Genomic DNA, 23,471 nt, shown 5'->3' on the forward strand with positions numbered 1-23,471 from the left:
GGATTCATGAATTCTGCATTTTTTTTAATAGGTTACTTTTTAGGTCAGTTATTTTAGGTGGCTATTTTTTCTTTTTTTAGATCAAAAAGTAGGCAAGAGGGATAATAGAACTGTCAGTCATGTTGCACCTTTTAACATATATATTTAGAATAATGTATTGATTGTATTACTTTAAGAATATAAAATAGTGTGGGGTGGGGGCCTGCATGGCTTAGTCGGTTAAGCATCTGATTCTTGATTTCAGCTCAAGTCATGATCTCACGGTTTTTGAGTTCAAGCCCCGAGTCAGGCCCTGTGCTGACAGTGCAGAGCCTACTTGGGATTCTCTCTCTCCCTTCCTCTCTGCTCCTCCCACGCTGGCACTTGCTCATGCACTCTTTCTCTGTCTCAAAAATAAATGACTTAAAAAAGAACAGTGTGTGGTAAAAATGAGCTTTTGAAGGTACATCATTTCTCTTAAAAATATATTAAAGTTTTAGTTTACTATATTTTTTTCCTAATAAAACTTTTTTTAAGCTAATATGATCATAGGCCATAGATGTGGCATCCACAAAGACTGATGAATATTTTTTTTTCCAAAAAGCAAATTTTTAGTAATAAAGAATCCTTTCCTTAAAAAGAGTTTTCATTTAAATGTCATCATTAGGTGTCTTGTTTGATTTTCACTTTTTCAAAAAATCCATTTATCTTTCCTTATTGCTATCGTTGTGTTGATTTTTAAAGAATGTTGCCTAATTTTGAGCAAATTAATGCTTTTATTCCAGTTAATGGCCAACCAAGACCCCTAGAATCAAGTCAAGTGAAGTATCTCCGTCGAGAGCTGATAGAACTGCGAAATAAAGTGAATCGTTTGTTGGATAGCTTGGAACCACCTGGAGAACCAGGACCTTCCACCAATATTCCTGAAAATGGTAGACTGTGAATCCATTTTATTCTGCTTTATTATTCTTATATATTTATAAAATTTATTATTTTAATTTCAGTATACAGCATTATATTAGTTTCAGGTGTAGAATATAGTGATTCAGTGATTCCATATGTCACCAGGTGCTCATCATGACATCCTTAATTCCCATCACCTATTTTATCCATCCTCCCCCCACCCAACTCTCCTCTGGTAACCATCGGTTTGTCCTCTATAGTTAAGAGTCTGTTTCTTGTTTTTGTCTCTCTCTCTCTTTTTTCCCTTTGCTCGTTTGTTTCTTAAATTCCACATGAGTGAAATCATGTGGTATTTGTTTTTGAACTTTTTTCGCTTAGTGTTATACTATGTGCTCATACCTTTTTTTTGTTTTTTTTTTTTGTTTTTTTTTGTGTTTTAAGTTGGCACCTTCATTGTTACCCTTTCTTATTCCTGCCTCTCTGCTAGTATTCAAACCTGCTGTTCTTTAGGATTACCAGGAGAGGTATTTTACCAATTCCTGGATCTCGTTGTAGACCTACTAGAGAGTAGGACCTGGGAATCCCATTTTTAAAGTACTCTCTGGTTGATTCTTTGCAACTAGTCTTAAACCCCTGGGTGTATGAATAGGTCAGTTTTCAGATCCCTTTGACTCTTTTGAACCCTTTTCATTGTAACAACGCACCTGAGGAATTGCAGTCATTTCATGAGTTTTACGTGGTATATGAAGTAGTTTCAAATAAAAAATAAGATTACTACATTCAAGAGGTGTAAAGTTTATCTTAAACACAATTTTTAGTAAACATGCAAAGAAAAACTTATTTTTTCCATTTTACAGATGACATGTACTGTTTATATTAAGATGAAGTAGTATTTATTGACAGATTTGGAACTGACATACATTTTGGGGCCAAATATATTTAAAAATGTAGACTGAAATTTATGTATTATGGCTTGAAAGTAGATTTTAAAAAACTGCTTTCCTCAGCTTTTAATATTCTTAGATGTTGAACTTAAAAAGCAAACTTACGTTTTGTTTTGTTTTTTTATGATTTTTGTGTTTGCATACAAATTACATGCTTAAAACCGTCTATATTATGATAGAGTAATTTGTTATAGAGTCTGGATGACTGTGTATAAGGGCCTTAATAAAAGATGTTTTTGTGTGAAAGTGGCATTGTATAATCCTTTGCAGCCATTAGATTCTAAGAGATTGTATTTTTCTGTTCCATTTAGATTTTGGAGTTTTGCTTTCTTTTAATTCAGTAGTTATAGTGTAAATAAAGCTGTCTTTTTGTATAATTTCTCTTCCTCTCTTTCGCTGTATGGAATTGTATTAGTGGTAGATTCTCAATAAATATCTGGTGATTAGTATAATTTCTAGTTCTCTCTCTGTATTTCAGAACATATGGGAGATGTGCTGAAATATAGTAAGATCTTCCTGGCCTTTATGTGGTGAATCTTACTATATTTCAAGTCAATGCAAATGGTCTTTTCTGAACCCTATCTCCCCAAACATGAGCTCCATTTTTAGGTCAAGAATCTGAAGAAAACTTTTGACGATTTTCTCAGAAGAATTCATAGATGCTGACACAAAAACATTTGCATATAATTTTAGGGGATTTAAGCATCTGTAGAATATTATGAAACTTAGATCAAAATTCAACAAGTATAGCCAGTACTGTGAAGAAATTACCTATAGTAGCCTATGTTCTCCTCTAGGGGATAGAATAGAATTATAAGCTTTTAGATTTGGTGAAACAACCTTTCAGTTCTCACATGTTTCTTGCCACTAAATTTACTACTCTTTATTCTTTATTTTCATATATTCATATGTTTATTATTAACTTCATACCTGTGTTCATGGAAAAGATGTTGAAACTGGTTCTCTGAATCTTAGAAATTGTATCACATATTGTTCCTTTGTGTGGCCTCCCATCTTGTCATGGTGTCCTATCTGAGTTATCTAATGAGTTTAATAATACATCCTGTGCTTTATTTTTTACGGATGGTTGTAGTGGTACCAGTGCCTGTTGAATACGTTGGTATACTTAGAAGATACTTAAACTTACCATGCTCATGTTTAAAATTTTATCTTATTGTAATTGTTTATTATAATTATTTTATCGTAAAAATTTATTTTTGTAATTTATTGTTTCCTCTCCTGTACTTAATAATAAGATCACTTACCTCTTGACCACTTACTTGCCTTCTAAGCTCTCAGAACATATCCTGACTTAATAGTCTTTTCAAGGAAGTAGCATAAATAAGCCAAAAAAACCCCTACATCAGAAACTGAAAGTCTAGTCCACAAACAGTGCTGCCAGTCAGCTGTCAGTAGTCTTTAGAACAGTGTGGCTTACCCTCACCCAGAAACATGTGGCTATCTATGTTCTTCAGTGGTCTACCTCCACAGTGGTTCTTGGACACTTCTTTCCTCTGTGAGGAACGTGATGTGTAGGCTACCCTGGATACTGGATTGACCTGTTGCCTTAGCTGTAGCACCTGGCAAAGCAACTAGTAGGCTAGTGGACATACAGTATTGTGTTTCCTAATGGACTTAGTTTGCAGGAAGTGGAAAGTTGAACAGGTAGTGGACTCTGTAGTAGTGTGAGAATGGATAATTTATAAGCTTGGTCTGAGGTCCTCTTGGGGTGTAGCCTTGGAATTAGAGGAGGAAAATGGGTGAGGAAGGTGGATAACTGTAGACTTATTTTAAAGGAGTCTTAATCACAGAAATGGTCTAATAACTGATACTCAGTTACTTGTTTGGTGACAAAAAAAATTGATAATTGAATAAATGGTTAGCAATATTCTTTTTGTTTCCTTAGTTTTTTAAAAAAAATTTTTAATGTTTATTTTTGAGAGAGAGAGCGAGCGCGAGCGAGTTGGGGAGGGCAGAGAGGGAGACACAGAATCTGAAGCAGGCTCCAGGCTCTGAGCTGTCAGCAGCTCAGGTACCTATTTATAAGATGTGGGTTGTTCTTGAACCCCTTTTCTTTCACGCGGTAGTGGTACCAATGCCTATTGAATACCTTAGAATACTTAGAAGATACTTAAACTTACTATGCTCATGTTTAAAATTTTATTTTTCTATTAAAGTATGGAAAAACAGACAAAAGTAGAAATACTTTAATGAATCTCATGAACCACCTCCAACCTCAACAGTCACCAACTCATCAGTACCATGCCATCTCTCCTCCCATACATTTCCACCTGTTACTTTGAGCAAATCAAAATGATGTTTTGCTATGAAGTATTTTAAGGGAGACATAGCAAATTAAAAGGATGTGTTTAATATATTGGTTGGCTTGAGATTTCCATGCAATTAATAATGAACAAATAGACAAGTAGAAATAAAACATAAAAGTTGATATCATAACTTCAATGAAGCTGCTTTATCCTTTCACAGAATGATGCATTAGTACCCAGTATGTATCCGATGGGAGATACATATATATATGTACATATATATATATATATATATATATATATATATACATATATATATATATGTACATATATATATATATATGTACGTATATATATATATATATATACACACACACACACACACACACACATATGTATACGTGTGTGTATATATACATATGTATATATGGGTCATGGGGCTCCAAAAAAAGGGGGCAAAATATTTTTCTCTATTAAGGAGCTCATAATTTTTTTTCTCATCTAGTAATTCTTAGGGAAAGAGGTAGATAAGATTTTTTGGAAAAAGCTGTTTTTTTTAAATTTTTGATCCTTTCTTCTGATTTTAAAATAAAGGTATAAAAAGGAAAGTAAAATTATCTATGGTCCTATATTCAGAGATACTTACTCTTAACATTTCAGACTATATGTATTCTTCTGTATTTTTTAAGCCTTACTGAATATAGATAAAATTGAAACAAGTTTTTGTTTATTCCTCTCACAGATACTGTGGATGGTAGGGATGAAAAGCCTGCTGCTTCTGATTCTTCTGGAAAACAATCTACTCAGGTTATGGCAGCGAGTATGTCAGCTTTTGATCCTTTAAAAAACCAAGATGAAATCAATAAAAATGTCATGTCAGCGTTTGGCTTAACAGATGATCAGGTTTCAGGTAAGTTAGTTCCTCCCTCACATCCTTCATTCCCTCCCTTCTTCTCTTTCTTTCCTTCTGTAATAGAAGGATAACAGATACAGTGATGTGCATAAAGGTTGACTTAAAGGTTCAGTTGAATAAATTTTTACTTTTGTCTACATCTACAGAAAACATCAATTTTGAAGTTCAAGACATAGATGATTTCCAGCACTCAGGAAAGCTTTCTTATGCACTTTCCCAGTCAGTAGAATCCTACCCTTGAAAGAATAATCATTGTTTGGTTTAGGTGAATTTTATCAAAAGTGGAATTCAGAAAGTTTATATTTTTTTAAAAAATCTGAACCATTTTATAATCTTATTTCAGTTTTGTTGTAGGATTTAAATTATATTTGATGCCATCTTCTCTCTTTGGATGTTTAATTAGAGAAATTGAAATTTAAATATAGATTTTTGGTTTACTTGCCTTGTGTAGAAAGAGCTCATAATGGATGGTTTTAACCTTTTTTAAAAAAGCACCTATACTGTGATTTCTTTATTTTTTGACTGTCATTTCTTCAATATTTTTTCTGCTGTCTTCCCTCTTCAGATTCCAATTACACATACAGCCTTAGAATTTTCATTTGATTCTTTTTATAGTTTATTTTTTTCTTTTGGGATTCCTTACCTTTGCATTTCATTAAGACTGTATTTCCCTTTAACTTATTGATGCATTTTTAATTCTTTGAAAATATTTATAATAGCTGCTTAATGTTTGTCTGCTTCATTCAACATCTGGTCCTATTTGGAGTCCAGTTTCTTTAGCCTGTCTTTTTTCCCTGAGTATGGGCCACATTTTCCTGTTTCTTTGCATATCTGTTGATTTTTTTATTGAAAACTGTACATTATGATTAATACATTGTAGTGACTTGAGATTTTTTTTTTGTTACTGCTACTCTGGCAAGGAGTAAACTTGTATGTATTCAAACTACTCATTCTTTTTTCCCATGAAATATAGCAGCTAATATCTCTGTTCAGTCCTTTCAACTCTTGGTGCTGCTTTTTTTTCTTCTGAGCCCTCTTCTGTCTCTTCCTCGTAACTCCATGGCTAGCTGAGATTTGGGGGCAGAGCTTATACTGACTTTTTAGGTCTCACTTCTTCAGTGGCTTTTTTACTGCAGGGATATTTTCCCTCAAATTTCCAGGTAGTTGGCCAGCCATCAAGTTCATACTATGGCTTTCTGCTGTTGAGGCTGCAGAGGTCAGGGCCTGTCATTCTCATCCACTGTAATTCACTGGGGGGTAAACTTTTCTGGTTTCTGCTGACATTTGATTGACTCCTAGTGATTTCAGATAGTTGCTTTCTGCTATTTTACAGGTTTTTAGTTTTTAACTCTGGGAGTGTTCACCTGACCATTTTCATTGCCATTATCAGTAACTGGAAATGTAGCATTCAGTGTATTTTTTTTTCTTTGAGACTTTTATGGGATTATTCACTAAAGAGAATTGTGTGAAATTCTGGAGAGACAAATACTTGTATATGATGCATGTTCTTGGCAAAAGAAGACATTGCACAAGAGATATATCTGAAAATCACTTTTTAAAGCAACTGAAATTTGAGTTACTGTTATGGTTTCTTACTATTTACGACTTGAAGAAATGGCAAATGGAGGAGTAAATAGGAAGTCAGGCTTAACATTTTGATTAGAGTATATGCCACACCCTAGAATAACATGATTAATATGATTCACATTATTTGAAGGCCATTTTTCTGATACCTTTGTGTGTTAAAGTAAGAAAAGCTGTGCACATAGAAAATACCAGGGGGGGTACGTTGTAGTTATTTGGGTCTGCTATTGTGAAAAGCTTGACTGCAATAGTGAATGTGAACATGGAAGGAGGGATAAAATATTATAGAGATAAGATGGGTAGCATTAACTAATAGGTTACATACAAGAGAGAAAAGAGGAGTCAAAATAATACACTTTTTTTTTAGATAATAGAGTGTTTTTTGTAGGAGAGAGTGTATGTGTATGTATTTACATGTATGTAAATATCAATAAAATGAGCAGATTGTCCATTTTACTCTGGTAATCATTAGTTTCTCCTGTATTGCCACTTTGTTATCCTAAACCTAGTTTAGGTTCTCATCAATACCTGGACTACCAATTGCCAACTACAGAGCTAAGTTCTGGGATATATCAGTGCACAGGATAGAGGTTTGCCCTCAGGGAAATTAGACAGATTGTAATAGCAAGTCCCTGTGTGGAACTTTCTAAATGGTTATCACTTTCATAAGCTCTTGCCATATAATCATTTTTTTTTTAATTTTTTTTTTTAATGTTTATTCATTTTTGAGAGACAGAGACAGAGCATGAGCGGGGGAGGGCCAGAGAGAGAGGGAGACACAGAACCTGAAGCAGGCTCCAGGCTCTGAGCTGTCAGCACAGAGCCTGATGTGGGGCTCGAACTCACGAACTGTGAGATCATGACCTGAGCCAGAGTCAGACGCTCAACTGACTGAGCCACCCAGGCGCCCCGCCATATAATCATTTTTACAAATATTTGCTATAAGCTCCTGTTAACTCCTAATCCTTGTAGTAACCTAAGTGAAGTAGAAATTAGTATTTCTTTCATACAGATGAGGAAACTGAGGCACAGAAAGAGATGAGGTGACATGCCCAAAGTTATAAAGCTTACTAAGTGGCAGCACTGGCATTTGAACCTAGGCAGTCTGGCTCCAAAACCTGTGCTTTTAACGACTCTTGTATATTGCTGAACAGAAAGAACTTAAAGGAATAAATATATCTACAGTTGTCTTCACAGTGTCTTTTTTGACTGTCACAGTACTGGAACTCTAGTGAATTTTGTCCATTTACTTCTTTGTTCATTATTTTAGAAGAATTTGAGTGGCTCCAAAAATTTGAGAGGTAGTCTTTGTGAGGCAGACAAAAAGAATCAGAAAGGACTCTGGCCTGGGGCGCCTGGGTGGCTCAGTCGGTTAAGCGGCCAACTTCAGCTCAGGTCATGATCTCACGGTCCGTGAGTTCGAGCCCCGCGTCGGGCTCTGTGCTGACAGCTCAGAGCCTGGAGCCCGTTTCAGATTCTGTGTTTCCCTCTCTCTCTGACCCTCCCCTGCTCATGCTCTGTCTCTCTCTGTCTCAAAAATAAATAAACGTTAAAAAAAATTAAAAAAAAAAAAAAAAAAAAGACTCGGGCGAAAAGAGCTTGTAGTCTAAGAGGAATATGGGACCTGTTCAGAAATGCAAAGTAGAAGTTGGTAAGGGTCATCATAAAAGTATACTCCGTAGAAGTTTAAAAGTGGATAAAAGTATTTATGAGTGAAGAGGTCTTACTGGAAGTATAGAGTAGTAACCGGGGTTTAAAGACCATTATATGTAGATACATGAAATTGGGACTGGAGCAACAGTGATAAATGAAATGGAGGCAGAAAAAAATATTAGATATATTGTGGGCTCGGGAAAAGGTTAGTTTTAGCTGAAGTGGGCACGTGAGAGGAGGAATTGTGAGAAACAATGTTTGGACCCTGGAATACCAAACTAGAGGGTTGAACTTGATTTATGGGCAATGGGGACCCGTTGAAGAATTATGTGATACATTTGGTTGATCCACAAAATAAATTAGGTAGCATGAGGTGGAGGGTATTGGTATGGCAGAGAGGGCTTCTGATTTTTGCAGGGGGGAAGTTAGGACTTAGGAATATAACACTGCACATCATAGGGAAGGATTTCCAGTCATTGCTATGTCTTTTTTTTTAAATTTTTTAATGTTTATTTATTTTTGAGAGAGACAGAGTGTGAGCAGGGGAAGGGCAGGGAGAGAGGGAGACACAGCATCTGAAGCAGGCTCCAAGCTCCTAGCTGTCAGCTTGGAGCCCGATGTGGGGCTCGAACTCACGGACTGCGAAATCATGACCTGAGCCAAAGTTGGATGCATAACTGACGGAGCCACCCAGGCGCCCTTGTTGCTGTGTATTCTTAAGAGAGTGAAGCAGAGGAAAAAATGAAGTATATACATTCAGTGTAAAAGGCTGTATTTGTGGTTGTGCTTACTCTGTAGTACTTTCATTTTTGTTCTCTTGTAACCAAACTTATTTGTTCAGCTTGCTGGGGAGAATTCTCATATTAGAAACTAAACTGACTTTTCATGACCATTTAGGGCCACCCAGTGCTCCTGCAGAAGACCGTTCAGGAACACCTGACAGCATTGCTTCCTCCTCCTCTGCAGCTCACCCACCAGGAGTTCAGCCACAGCAGCCACCATATACAGGAGCTCAGACACAAGCAGGTCAGAGTGAAGGTAAAATAGAAATAAGAGCACATATTTGGGGAGGTAAATGTGTAGAGATGTTTATTGCAGCATTGTCGGTGATGATAAAGAGATTACATAACCATTCATGCTATAAATACAGTTGTAAAAACTTTTGATTTACTGATAACAGTATGTTTTGGGGTTAAAACCCAAATAGAACAATATGTCAGATATGCTTCTGATTATTGAAAAGAAGAATACCTTAAAAAGTGCTTGTATGAATATAGATACATGGCAAAAAATCAGGAAGGATTCATACCAGTCACCAGTCAGTGGTAATGTCATAGATGACCCATTGAGGTGACATTTCATATTGCATAATAATACTTAGGTGCTTCCTTTCCCTTCTTGCATCAATGTATTATTTTTGTAATTGGAGCTATTTTTAAAATAGAAGTAAAGCATAACTGTAGTTAAGTGTAATTTTTTGAAAGATAAATAGCCCTTAAATTTTTGTGCAGTTAGCAATATGTAATATGTCTTTTGTGGAAAAACAATGTATTTTAAATCAAACTTGTCTTCTCTAAATGATGTGTCCTTGGATGAGCAGTTTAATCTCTCTGGGTTTAATATTCTCTCATGGTAAATTATGAAAACTGGACAAAATTAGTGGTATTAAAAGACTGTCTCTAGTCCCAAATGAAATAGAACTTGAAAGCTCAGTATTTAAACAGATAAAGGGGTCATTACCATGGTTGAAGGGGACTGAGGGGCCACAAGCTCAGGACAGCAGGCACTGAAGTTTAAAAACTGCACATTCCACTTGAAAACAAACACCAGGTGGTGCTCTATTTGTGTATAAAAGGGTCAAGTGGTGGTATGTATTTTCAGCAACAGAAGCAAGTGACTGAGTTTATTAATCATATAAAAAAAAAAAATCTATCGCCTAAAATGAATTGAGCACTTAGGTAATAGAGTCCTAATCATCCTGTGGCTACATTTTTAGAGTTGTCCTGTTGGATGAATGCTAGTCATAGGGTCTAGCAGGTTGCATTTTGCTGATGAGTGAATAGTTTGGGAAGAATTTCTTACTGCTTCAGCTTTTTCTCAACCATCCCTAGTAATAGTCTTTGTACAAAGGTGCAGCTGCCCCAAACTGGAACAAACTAGAAGCAGATGTGGACTGCAACAGCGAAAGCAGAGTTTGGGTATGAAGGGAGTTTAATGGCTCCTTATGTTACTTAAATTCCATAAAAAGGGCCTTGGGATTGTAACTATTTTTCCTAAGGATTTTACTCCTAATACGTTCTTCAGTTCAGGTCAGCTTTCATCTCTGTTTTTAAAAAATTGCATCTTAAGCAGTGTATACTGTTGTAGAATGGCAGTTGGAGGGATAATTGTACCAAATAATGTTTGCTGTTCACTTATAAAGGAATGAGATTTAAGGCTCTGTTAATGTCTCAAATTATTTTGTTGGGTTTATTTTAATTGAAAAATTATTTTCAAGTAGGTAAAAATTTAAAAATACAATTCACAAATTCTCTCTCCCACCTCTGACCCATAGCAACCAAGTTCCTTTTTCCAGAGGCATCAGGATAACAGTGTTCAATATGCAATGAATTCATTTAGCATGGCATTAACTGTGTACCTTGCTAAAACTTCTTTATTTTCTATTTTATTAGTTTACGTTAAAACATACACTATAAAAATTGTACAGTTATTAACACGTGACATCAATCAGTAGCGTTCTGGAGGTGAGTTTCTAGATCAGTGCTGTCCAAGAAAAAGAACAGTGGAAACCACATGTAATTTTTTGTCACACTTAAAAAGGTTTTTAAAAAGGTAAAATTAATGTTAGTTATACATTTTACATAACCTAGTATCTGATATATCAACATGTAATTATTAAAAAGTTACTAATGTTTTACTTTTATTTTTTTGTACTGTGTATTGGAAATCTGGGGTGTGGCACCAGTTCGAAACACTTCCAAAACATACAGTATATCCTAGTTAAGACTAGCGGCATTTCAGGTGCTTAGTAGCCATGTGGCAATTGTATTGGATAGCACAGCCCTGGCTTAATATATCAGTTATTTATAGGATGAAGTATGGTCCATTTTAATGAGTACTTTTTGACCTGTGATGTATAATGAGTCTCTGACATCACCAGTTATATCAGCCGCTGGTTATAATTTGAAGAAAAAATCAATAAAAATCCATTACTAATAATAGGTTAACATAGGAATCTCTTATAAGACAATATGAAATAATCTAAACTAAATCTGAGTTGTTATTTAAAGTCCATAAAAGGGACCTTGGAATTATAACTTTCCCCCCAAGGATTTTGGTCTTTTTTTTTTTTTTTTAATGTTTATTTATTCTTGAGACAAAGACAGAGCGTGAACAGGGGAGGGGCAGAGAGAGAGGGAGACACAGAATCCGAAGCAGGCTGCAGGCTCTGAGCTATCAGCACAGAGCCTGACGTGGGGCTCGAACCTGCGAACTGTGAGATCATGACCTGAGCTGAAGTCGGACGCTTAACCGACTGAGCCACCCAGCCACCCTGGATTTTGGTCTTAATATGTTTGATTAAAAACATATTGTTGAGCATCATGAAAAGAAACAAAATGGAGAGTATTATCCTTTTTCAGACAAAGTAGGCACCTCTGTTATTGGAAAACTATGTGCAGTTGAGTAGTTGGCCAAAAACTTTGAAGTGGTGAGGACACAGAGAAGAGCATTAAAAAATCATCAGGGAGACCAGGAGGTTTTGCTGTTTGACAAACTAGCCAAAAAGATGAAAAGGCTAGAATTAAAATATGTAAAATCTTCTGATAATAGAATGATAACTTGAATAGAAACATACACAAAAGTAGAACTAGAATAATCAACTCTCCATGAGTCCATTATGCAGCTTCAACACTTACCAGTGTTTTGGCATTCTATTTTCATGTACCCTCCTTGGTCCCCCTCTTTTTTTTTTTTTTTTTTTTTAATTTGCTGGAGTACTTTATTTTTTAAAGTTTATTTTGAGAGAGAGAGCAGAGGGAAGCAGGGAGAGGAGGGGAGGGAGAGAATTCCAAGCTGGCTCTGTATTGTCAGCGCCAAGCCTAATGCAGGGCTCGAATCCACGAACCTTACCATGAGATAACAACCTGAGCTGAAACCAAGAGTTGTAGGCTTAACCGACTGCACCACGTAGGCACCCCTCCCTGAAGTATTTTAAATCAAATACTTCATGTTATTTCACTCAGCTATTTCAGTATGCATGTCTATACTGGTAGTTTTTCTTTTACCATAACTTCTATGCTATTACACCTAACAAAACTGATTCTTAATGTTACATACTAGTCTATATTTGAATTTCTTTTGTTTCATAATTATCTTATTACAGTGGTGGCTAGATTCACATTTTTTATTTGATTACATGCCTTCTTTTTCTTTTCAATAGCTGTCACCCCTGCATGTTTCCAAAGTTAAAAACTATGTATTTTCATTATCTATTGCTGTGTAACAATTTATTCCAAAGCATAGATGCTTAAAGCTACAAACATTTATTATCTCATAGTGTTCCAAAGAGTCAGGGATCTGGGAGCAAGCGGCTTAGCTAGGTGGTTTTGTGTCACAGTCTCTCATGAGGTTGCAGTCATCAGAAGCTTAATCTGAGCTAGAGTATCTACTTCTAAGATGACTCTTTCACACAGTTGTTGTCTGGAGGCTTTAGTTCCTCACATAAACCTCTCACAGCCTGCTGGGTGACCTCACGCCTTGGGAGCTTCCACCAGAGAGTCAGTGAAAGACTGAGAGAGAAAGGTAGAAGGTGGCTGTCTTTTATGACCTGTCCTCAGAAGTGTCATTGTGATTTCTGCAATATTCTATTGGTATATAGGTCAGCCTTATTGAGTGTGGGAGGGGACTACACAAGAGAGTGAATACTCCTGTGTTTATTGCTTATTGCTCTTTTGTATCATGAGGTTAATCTTTCTTGTTTATAAAGATGTAAAGGACAGCAGGAGTCTTGTGCATATGCTAAAGCCGTGCAGGGGGTTATCCCGGAGGCTGGCTGCCACTTTGTGCAACACAGTGCAGTATGAGAAGTTTCACAATTACTCTGCGCTTCATCCTGTTCTCTTGCTGTTCTGAAATTTAGTTATGAAATACAATCTAGGATTAATGTGGTGTCTTCCAAGGTAGTTCACTCTTGTGCTACACTTTGTGCTGTAAGTCTTAAACCATGAAGAAAGCATTTAGGAAACTTTTTGTCAACTTTTTGTTAGTGTATTTGGGAAGAGGATTAATAGTTTAAAAATAGCTAAGCAGATTTTATTTCTGTCGTAAAAAGCAAACAACTGCTTGCTAGAAAATAAACTGGCTCTAATAAGTACAGGCATATCTCAGTGCTGTGGTACATAGGGCTGAGCAGGGAGCCCAGTGGAGTGGGCTCTATTCCTTGAGTTCAGCCTGTGGGTGTTAGCTGCCTAGTGCACCTCAGTTTGGTGGCACTAAGATAATGTGACTTTTTTTTTTTGAATGAGCAAACATATAATTAAAGACTAAATATTAGATAGTAAATGCAAGTTTTTTTGCTACTCTAGGCATTAGATCTAGCTAAATCCACTGTTAGAACAACAGTAAAGTAGTAGAGATGAGAAAGATGTGCACCAATAAATCCTTGCTTGTTTGGAAATTACAGGTAGTAACAGTACCCAAAAGATTTTTCCATAGGAACTGTGCTCTCCTGATCGCAAATAGCACTCTCATTTCCCAGTTTACATCCCCAGTGTCAAGCCATTTTCAAAAATGTGCAGTGAGGAACCATGTAGGCTTTATCAGATTCCGAAACATGATGGGCTAGGATATTCGGATGATGGAAAAGCAAATTGTTGCCAAATGCCATAGGAATCTCTGAGGTCTGTAATGAAAGATGTCGCATAGTTCCTTGTTACCAGAGAGTCCATTCATGTGGTAACAAAGGTTCAAACCTTTAGATGACAAATACACTGTTTTGGGAGAGATTTAGGAGCTGTCAGTTGTATTTGTTCCTTTTCTCAGATTTTTATTTTTTGTTTTTTGACTTGGTTGATTTTTACTAAACATCAGTAGTACGTATCTGTTGGTACTTGGGTTTGAAAGCATTTGTTTTTCTGGAATTTATGAAGTAACCACACTAGTGTTATTTGCTGCCCATTAGAGTTCTCTGCAGTTAATCCACAGCGGATCAGCTCCGTTTGTTCGGTTCATCCTTCTCTGCATAGCATTTAAAGGGGAAACACATTCTTGTGTCTTGTTACTAAGTGTATTTATGTGTTTGGATGGGGAGAGAATTAAATGAGCCTTAAAAATATTTCTCTTTATCAAATTAAACCTGCCTCTTTTCCTTGTCTTGTCATTTTTAGGTCAGCTGTACCAGCAGTACCCGCAACAGGCCGGCTACGGTGCTCAGCAGCCACAGGGGCCGCCTCAGCCGCCACAGCAGTACGGTATTCAGTATTCAGGTGAGCACGTGTCCCCAGGGAGCGACTCGTTGGTGTTGAGCTGTTTCTATACCCATCGAACTTCAGTCCTTTCTTCTTAATTCCTTGATTTGTAATACTTACATTGTCGGAGTAGGTTTTAAGTATTTGTTTGTTGGAGGAAATAGCATTTATTTGTAAATATTTTGCATAAATATTGTAAATCAACATTTAACAGTCATAGTAGATGATTTTGTAATAACTTGTAGCATGAAAGCATTTTTTAGCAAAAGCTATCTTGTATGGTACAGTCTTATGATTAGCTCTTAGTGACTTAGAACTGCAAAAATGCAATATTTTTTTTCCTCATATGTAACACATAATTCCAGGGTACTGTAAAAATAATAGTAGTTTCCTCATACATGAAAAGGCAGTCTTATTAAATAAGAACTAAATTAAGCTACTTAGGTTTTTAAATCTCCAAAAAAGTATGTAGGCATACCAAAAAACAGGCCAAAAAAATAGACTTGTGTCAAATGTAATCCAGGCAGCAAAGAATGTTGAATATAGATGTTGTAGACAGGCATCCTAGGTATTTTCTTTTACCTTCTGTCCACTAAAGATTATCCATATTTAAATATCAAATCTCTTTAGTGTAGCTTTGACTGTGATAGTTATAGATCAGGTAATTTTACTTTTGTTAAAACAGAGTTTCTGTTCCACTCATGTTTCACAGCCAAAGATTTAAGTATCAAAATTTCAACTATAATTAAAAATAACTTATATAAGGTGAATATTACCTAAATTCTATTTTATAGAGTTTTATAGTATCATTTAGAGTAGGAGTTAGCAAATTGTAGCCCACAGGCCAAATATGGCCTGTCACTTGTTTTTGTGTATTAAGTTTTATTGGAATACATCAACACCCATTCATTTCATGCTGTTGCTCCTTGGCACTGTAATGGCAGAGCTGAGTAGTTGTAACAGAGATTGTGTGGCCCACAGAACCTAGAATGTTTACTCTCAGGCTGTTTACAGGAAAACGAACAAAAAACTGTGTCATGCCTCTTGAACTAGAATTTTATGGCCTATCTTAGTTGGAGTTTGGTATATTTTAATGCAGATAGCAATTTTTATTTGGATTATGTTTGCTGTAGAGTGATTTAACCTGTAGCTGTTAGTTTTTAATTATGTAAAGTAGGTTAGATGAATTTAAGCTTGGATTATTATATTAGGGGAAGTTATTTCAGGTTTCCTTTAAAGTTGTAGTGTTACAAATTACGTAACTTGTAGAAATAATAGAGCTGAAAAGACCTAGTCCTCATTATAATCCAGGGGATTTCAGCCCCCTCTGTGCTGGTGCCTGTACTCTACTCCCAGATATTTTGTTTCAGGTTAGGAGTGAGATTTAGGCTTTGATATTTTAAAAAAGCAAAGCACGTCATTCTAAAGTGCAGCCAGGTTTTTTTATTTTTTATTTTTTGTCCTTGTCTCACCCACTCATTGTATAAACGAGACAACTGGTTCAAAGAGGTTGTGACATGCAAGCATTCAGTGGGGAAGCTATATCAGAACCAGTGTACCTGACTTTGCTGTTCATTACTTACATCATGCTGCATTCTCCAACCTAGTCCAGTGGTGGCAGACTTACCTGCCATAAAAGTCTAGATAGTAAATATTTTAGACTTTGTGGATCATATGATCCCTTGCCCTATACTAATTAACTTTAAAAAGTCCCATAATTTCCATTCCTTGAGATTTTTGTTCTTCACCAAACTTGTTTTTCAAGGGTGAGGGTGGGGGTGGGAGGGAAACTGTACACAAAAAGAAGCATTGCCACATTATGATCAAAGACTAGAAGGTTGCTAATGAAATGGCATCTTAGGCCCATCGTTATTCCTGCTATTGAGAAATAATTAAGGATCTGGTTGTTTCCAGACTCAGTGAAAAAGCCAGTCTAGATTTAAATTGCCAGGATGAAAAGGCAGCATTTTTTTGCTCATAGTCTTAACTTACATAGACATTTTCAGTAAAATAGCTGATCCTTCTGTCTCTCCAAAAATTTACAGTAAAAAATTAAGCAAGTTTTAATGTAGAAGTTAGGAGAAGTTGTATAACATTCAAGATTTTATCATGAGTTGACTTCAGTATTTGGTACCATAAGTAAAATGACTTGATTTACTTATTAAAAGTTAAGCTTGTTCTTAATGATTTTAGTAGGGCCTTCACATGAGTAAAATTTAGTTTTCCAATTATCATCTTTGTATTTCTGATCCCACTAGTCCTATTAACTTGAATTTGGGAGATGTGGAAATAGTCAACTAAGTACTCTGCTTGGAGACTGTAAGTGGTGGTGGTAACATTGGACCATTTTTGACACTTTTGGTTTGGCAGTTTCCCTTTGACCTTTCCAGTTTTATTCATGGACTATGTCAAAAAGGTTTCTTTCATGAGTAAATTTTGAACCCAAGTTCAAGGTGAGTTCAGAATATACTCAAATTCATTCAATCCTTTTTTTTTTTTAATGCAGGGTTGTACATATTTTAATAATTTTCTTATGTATCTGGTATTTAATGCTGACAGGATTCCAGTCATTGGAGAGGTTTCATTGCAAGTAGCTGCAGGTGTGTTTCATGGTAGAGATAAAAGTTTTTAGTGAAGCAGACTTGTTCTTTTAAAAAAAATTTACATCCTAGTAAATAATGAATATAGATGTTGATATTGTGGGGCGATATGGTATGCTTTTTGTGTGTTATGCTGTTACTGTTCAAAGTGTAAAGGCAAAACATCAGATACCAAATCTGAAAGAAATGAAGGATTTGTAGGATTGTGAAAATGGTTACTGTTTATTCTTAAATGGCTTAGTTTTTATAGAGTGAATAAACCTTAAAGCATCTCATTAGCACAGTAAGATGTATTTGTAGCACCACTGCTTCATTTAAAAATATTGTCTGCAATGTGTCTTTACTTGGTACAGTTGTTAAATAGGCCTCCCCTCCATGCCAGGTTAATGACTAACTTTATATTCCTGCATTTATCATTTGAGCATCTGTTCTTATTAGGATTATGCTAGAACAGGTATTTGCTCTCAGGGATTAAGTCGTGCAGAAACATAATGAAGACATATGCATATATTGGTTTCCATTTAAGATTAGAGCGTTGTAAGAAATTGTTTAGGCAATACCTTTTTGCTACTACTTGGTTTTGAAGTAATATTATATGATGGAATCTACGCTACTTGTTACATAAATACTTAGGAATAAGTTTAAATTTCTCCTCTTTTTTGGTCCATTACAGTAAGACTAATTCTCTGGAAAATTTTCACAAAAGAAAAATAAGGTATATGTGTACTTTATTTTGCCTTTTCAGCAGGTTATAGTCAGCAGACTGGACCCCAGCAGCCTCAGCAGTTCCAGGGATATGGCCAGCAACCAACTTCCCAGGCACCGGCTCCTGCCTTTGCCGGTCAGCCTCAACAACTGCCTGCTCAACCACCGCAGCAGTACCAGGCGAGCAGTTACCCTTCACAAACTTACACTACCCAAACTTCTCAGCCTACCAGTTACACTGTGGCCCCTGCCTCACAGCCTGGAATGGCTCCAAGCCAACCCGGGGCCTATCAGCCGAGACCAGGTTTTACTCCACCTCCTGGAAGTACTATGGCTCCACCTCCTAGTGGGCCTAACCCTTATGCACGTACCCGCCCTCCCTTTGGTCAGGGCTATACCCAACCTGGACCTGGTTATCGATAAAGAGGCTCAGCTACACTGATTAATGTAGCTGCTAGCTTATTTGCCTCCCAAAAGACTCCAGTACTACTATTTTAATTTGTATTGAAGTCCAGAAATTTAAAAAGCAGAGCATTTTTTATGATATCATTGTTGCTGTTAATTGAAAGTATAATTTGCTAGAACACAAAAAGACCAAAATGAAAGTTTTTTTCTTCCCTTGCTTAAAAGTGTAGCAGCTGCCTAGTTATTTTGGAACACTACTCTGACGTGTGTAAAGTGATTGACTTTCTAGCTTGCCTTGTCCGGAGGATATTAAAACGCTAGGTTGAAGTTTAGCCATCTTACTTGGCTTTTTATTATTAACATGATGTACTAAAGTAGATCCCTTTGAGAAGACAACTAGGTATTATGTATAAAATGTAACATTGATAGGTTAATAAAGACAGTTGAATCCATTAGTGGTCTTGTATATGTCAATGACTAAACTACATGAGTGAAATCCTTTTTGATGTTTGGTCTGTTAAGTGTAGACATTTTAGCTCACAGTTTTCTATATCAGGAAACACGGTGCCATTTGTTTTTTGTCCTGACTTTGAAGGAAATGCATTTAATAATCATTGGCTTAAAACCATGACACTTAGATACGGGGGGGGGGGGGGGGGGGGGGGGGGGGGGCTGGGTAGATCCTGAATAACTAACTTTGTGATTTTCCTTAGATGAATCATTCAGAAATGAAGAACTCAGTCTTAAAAAAACTACATCTCTTTATTGCAGTTTATACTTGCTTAAAAAATACAAAACATAGCACTGATAAAATTGAAGCATGATGAAGGGAGAGCAGAGGAAAGGTCCTTTCAGAATAAGGGCAACGAGGCAGCATTCTCCTATCCTCCAAATGAAGGACTTTTTAAAACAGATTTTCATTACAGGTTGAGTTAGACAAAATTATGAAAACATCGTCTGATACATTCGTGCATAGAGGTCTTATGTATAAAAGTAGAGTACATATCCTGTAAAATGGTAGGGAAGACTTCACATTCAGACTCTACATACAGCTTCATTAGAATTATATCAAAAATAATATAAAGGCAGTTGCTTAAAGGGACAGTTTGACAAAGTACATTCAGACATTGTAACACATTTATGGGTAGAAAGAAAATGGGTGTTTTGAAATTGAATGTCAGATACTCAGTTTGCAGCTGAAGTCAAATTTCCTGCTTCAAACAATATTTTCAGTAATTTGCAAAGATTTAAGGAAATGTTTATCAGCAGGAATGGTTAACTACTGAAATGCTTCAGAAAAGCTGTTTAGCTATTGCTAAAAGTTTGAAGTTTAAATAAACATGAATATTAGGACCCTCCCCCTCCCCTGATACGAATGCTGAAGATAATTTGATCTAATAAGTTAAATCAAGTTGAGATTTATGGAATTAACTCACCAGTAAGAAGAATACACTTTAATAAAAGTAAATATTTTTTTAAAAGTATATTAGTTTTTGATGTTAAATTTGTTATAAAAGTATCTCAAAACATCATTACAACAGTGTGATAAATAATATACAAATGATCTCTTAAAATACCATGAATAGGGAGCCAGCTTCCCTAAAAATGTTATTGTTAATGTTAATATCTTGTTTCCTTAAAATGATTTTGTAAAACCTGATAAATATTCTCAGCAATCTAATAAACATCTACTATTGCTATTAAACTTTAATACATAGTAAACATAACAGCTTTAAATGAATGTGACAAATACTATAGCGTTTCCAAGTATTTTTTGCCATGATAGAACAGAAGGCACTTTTGAACATGATTGCAGCATCTACCATTTTCCAGGAATTGTGGTCCCACATTCATACCACTGGACATAATTGATTTGGGTGTGACCACCTATTTCTCCAAATTGGACAGGTTCCTGGCGAACTGCTCTGAAATAACCTAAGAAGGAAAATGATTTTATTTTAATAGCTGCTCTGTTTTGGCCGTCACCACTCACAGACTGAAGGGTGTCACTGAATGGCTGAATGTTACTCTAGGTGAAGCAAAGTATTTTAGAAAATAGGTGGTAATAGAGACCCTGGTGTCTTTACTAAGATAGTAATGGCTGGCTAAACAGGAGGCGCACCTGAAACTCTTCTGATACCTGCCTACATGTTGGGATGAGCTGGTTGGTAGTGCCTGAGAGACCAAGCTGAAAGCGGGTAGGAGTCAGAGGGGTTTTTTGTTCTGAGTGTCTTGGCCACGTTCAGTATACTCTCTGCATCTTTTGTGAAAGTACAGATTAGTGGTCTGTGAAGAAGTGACCAGTAAAGGTGGTGTTTACCACAGTGTTAGGAAACAAAGGGTCATTCTAAGAATGCTAAATTTCTAAAAATTAAATGTAGGTGAAATCTTCCTTTAAGGATGCTGCATCAAATGATTACAAATTTTGCTGTGAATGTAAATGTTAGGGCAATACACACAATTTGCAGTATGTTTCATATCCAATTCGTAAGAGGCAGCAGTTTCAACTTCTAGTAAAAGATGATTTAAAAGCTAGTGAACAAAGCGTGTTGCTGAAAAGACTAGTCAAATAATTTAAAAACCTCTTAGTGATTCCTGAGTAATGTGGACATTTAATTTGCTCTCTCCTGCCCTGCCTGGATAAGGATTAAATTTTCAGTCTTTTAAATTCTCGAGGAACTTAATGCTACTATGTCTTTAGCAAGTTACAGTGGTTATTCACTACTCACCAGAATTGTTCAATTTTAATTATGTTTATATAATGACTTCTAAGGCAAATAATAAGGGAATAAAAAACGCCAGTGTGCTCGGTATGACAAAACAATAAAGGTAATACAAGAGTGATTTAAAATTGGGAAATACTACTCTTTTATAGCTGTTTTTGCAAATTCAGGTGTTCTTGGAGTAGAATGCCTTTAATAGATGTCCGTGTGTAATTTCTTTTAGCTCTAAGGAGTAGAGTCTTAAGGACTGGGAGGAAATTTGAGAAATTTCTGTTAAGGTCTTATGTGAACTTTTTTTCTAGTCAGATAATTACAGCAGCAATACTGTAGAATAATTTTTAAAATGATTGCTTTCCTCAGCTTGAATTCTCTTTGTAAAATCCTCTGGCTTAGGAGGAGGCTCAGAAAACATACCTTCTTTGGTGGGTAACTGGTCAGAAGTTAGTTGCTGTCCTGTGCGGCCATCCAAAAACGAATCCACAAACTGGCAGTGATCTTCTCCATGGCCTCTCTGATCGCCTATGTTATAAAATTTTCCTGAGGAACCGGAAATTAAAAGCATCATAAAGTGATACTATCTTTGATAAAGGATAATTCTGAAATAATCAAATTTTTTCAAATAAAGTCTTCCCTGCTTCTGTACTCCACCCCCCCACCCGCCAGTTCAAGCCATCAGTGTCTTTTCACTGAAGTATGGAGTAAGTCTTCAGCTGGCACCACTGCTTTTACTCTTGCCTCTCTTACTCCTCTCCCTCTCCTCCCAGAGATCAGTCATCTCTTTAAAATGCAGCTCAGATAATGTTGCCCCTCTTCATAAATCTCTCCTGCAGTCAGTCTCCTATTCAAAAGAGAACCCATGATTTTATGCCTGCCTGCCTGCCTGACCTTCCCCTTACTACACCTGAGCCACACTAGTGGAACTGGCTAGGCGTGTTCTGGCAGAGGCCTTTGCATTTCTCTTCCTTCTCCCTCTAGTGCTTCATCCCCACATTTTTGCTGGGGTGATTCCTTCTAGTTTTCTTCTTAGCACAAATCTTAGCTTTTCAGAGAGACCATTCCAGCTAAAGGAGCTTCTGTTGGGCCATTTTCTCTCACCCCTTTTAATTTTTCTGTACATAGTTGTCTGTCTCTACTAAATTGTAAGCTGCTAGAAAGCAGGAATCAGGTTTGTTTACTGGTTTGTCCCCAGCACCTAGAAAACATCTGAACACAGTAGCTGCTTATTGAGTGCCTGAACAAATGTCTGCCTTTCCATGGTGAGGCCAGCCTTATTTGTTTAAAATTTTTACTGTATGAGTATATGAGAGAACATGGTAACCATGCACTGATCAGGTCTGGATCAAGGATTTATAACCCTTTTGGTCAGGTGTTTTGATCTGGTCTCTGACAGACTTAAAATATTAAATCTGTCCTATTCTTTCCATGATTATTGTTTCACTCATTTTATTATCAGTAGGCTTGTCTGTCTTTGGTGGGTGTAACAAAATGGAACTTCGATATGGCCAAGTGCCTTTACATTCAAATTTGCCATGATGGTTTTGTTTCAAGTTGCATTTTCATTATTTACATTCTAATAGCATATCTCGAATCCCAGGCTAAGTATTCCAGGACTATCTTGCTCAAAAAGAAAAAAAATTGCTCAAAAGAAAAGTAATGGCTGGAGCTGTCCATAGAAAAGGCTAAGTTACAGAATGCTGTAAAGCATTCCCTGAAGGACAAGGCTCAAAACAGAGCTGGGAGCCCCACTTACCTGTGAGGGAGTCACTCAGATAAATCTTGTATCTCAGAGAGTTGCACAGCTGCACCCCTACAAACTTTTTATACCATGTCCGTTTGACATACTGTTTGCCCTTACATTCTGAGTAAGAGTCTGAATTAAAGGGTCTTTCGGTCCAGATGGCATCTCTTCCTGCTACAGAAGGAGAACACATGGTTTGAGGTTAGCATCCAACTTTGCGTATTGAAGAGCCGTCCTAAATGTTTTTGTTTTGTTTTGTTTCTAAATGTTTATTTTTGAGAGAGTGCAAGCAAGGGCAGCAAGAGGGGACAGAGGATCCAAAGCAGGCTCTGCGCTGCCAGACTGACAGCAGTGAAGCACAAGATCATGACCTGAGCCAAAGTTGGACACTCAACTGACTGAGCCACCCAGGTGCCCCAGTCCTAAATGCTTTTTAGAAAGCAGTTTGCAAAGTTCATTGTCAACTTGCTGATAACCTGGTTTTCTGCAATGCTAAATATTAGACTCAAACCATTCTATGAGTTTAAACATATAAACCCTAATTAAGTTCCTGTCACTAGTGAGAGAAGCAGTTTGTTTAGGTGTTGAGT

At 36.5% G+C, this 23,471-nt stretch overlaps 2 protein-coding genes across 16 annotated transcripts in view; one reads left to right on the forward strand and one right to left on the reverse strand.

Moving 5' to 3' along the window:
* TFG (trafficking from ER to golgi regulator) overlaps positions 1–18,872 on the forward strand; it is a 32,837-nt gene extending 13,965 nt beyond the window's left edge. Inside the window, exons 4-8 of one of the 3 annotated variants that reach the window (XM_042955507.1) lie at positions 765–911; positions 4,836–5,003; positions 9,141–9,281; positions 14,630–14,728; positions 18,059–18,872. In XM_042955507.1, coding sequence (XP_042811441.1) covers positions 765–911; positions 4,836–5,003; positions 9,141–9,281; positions 14,630–14,728; positions 18,059–18,438 — 935 coding nt within the window. In that variant the 3' untranslated portion in view covers positions 18,439–18,872. Of the gene's footprint in view, positions 1–764; positions 912–4,835; positions 5,004–9,140; positions 9,282–14,629; positions 14,729–18,055 lie in introns of all 3 variants that reach the window. The other 2 variants (XM_042955506.1, XM_042955508.1) reach the window with 2 other exon arrangements.
* A 249-nt stretch (positions 18,873–19,121) lies between these two features.
* The window catches only part of LOC122229851 (ABI family member 3 binding protein), a 257,228-nt gene continuing 252,878 nt past the window's right edge, over positions 19,122–23,471 (reverse strand). For all 13 annotated transcript variants that reach the window (XM_042955387.1, XM_042955388.1, XM_042955383.1 and 10 more), the window contains 3 exons: positions 22,894–23,055; positions 21,558–21,680; positions 19,122–20,355 (listed from right to left, as the gene is read on the reverse strand). In XM_042955387.1, the coding sequence (XP_042811321.1) occupies positions 20,240–20,355; positions 21,558–21,680; positions 22,894–23,055 (401 nt within the window). In that variant the 3' untranslated portion in view covers positions 19,122–20,239. The remainder of the gene's footprint in view (positions 20,356–21,557; positions 21,681–22,893; positions 23,056–23,471) is intronic.

This window comes from Panthera leo, chromosome C2, assembly GCF_018350215.1.
Source record: "Panthera leo isolate Ple1 chromosome C2, P.leo_Ple1_pat1.1, whole genome shotgun sequence".
NCBI classification, from domain to species: Eukaryota; Metazoa; Chordata; class Mammalia; order Carnivora; family Felidae; genus Panthera; species Panthera leo.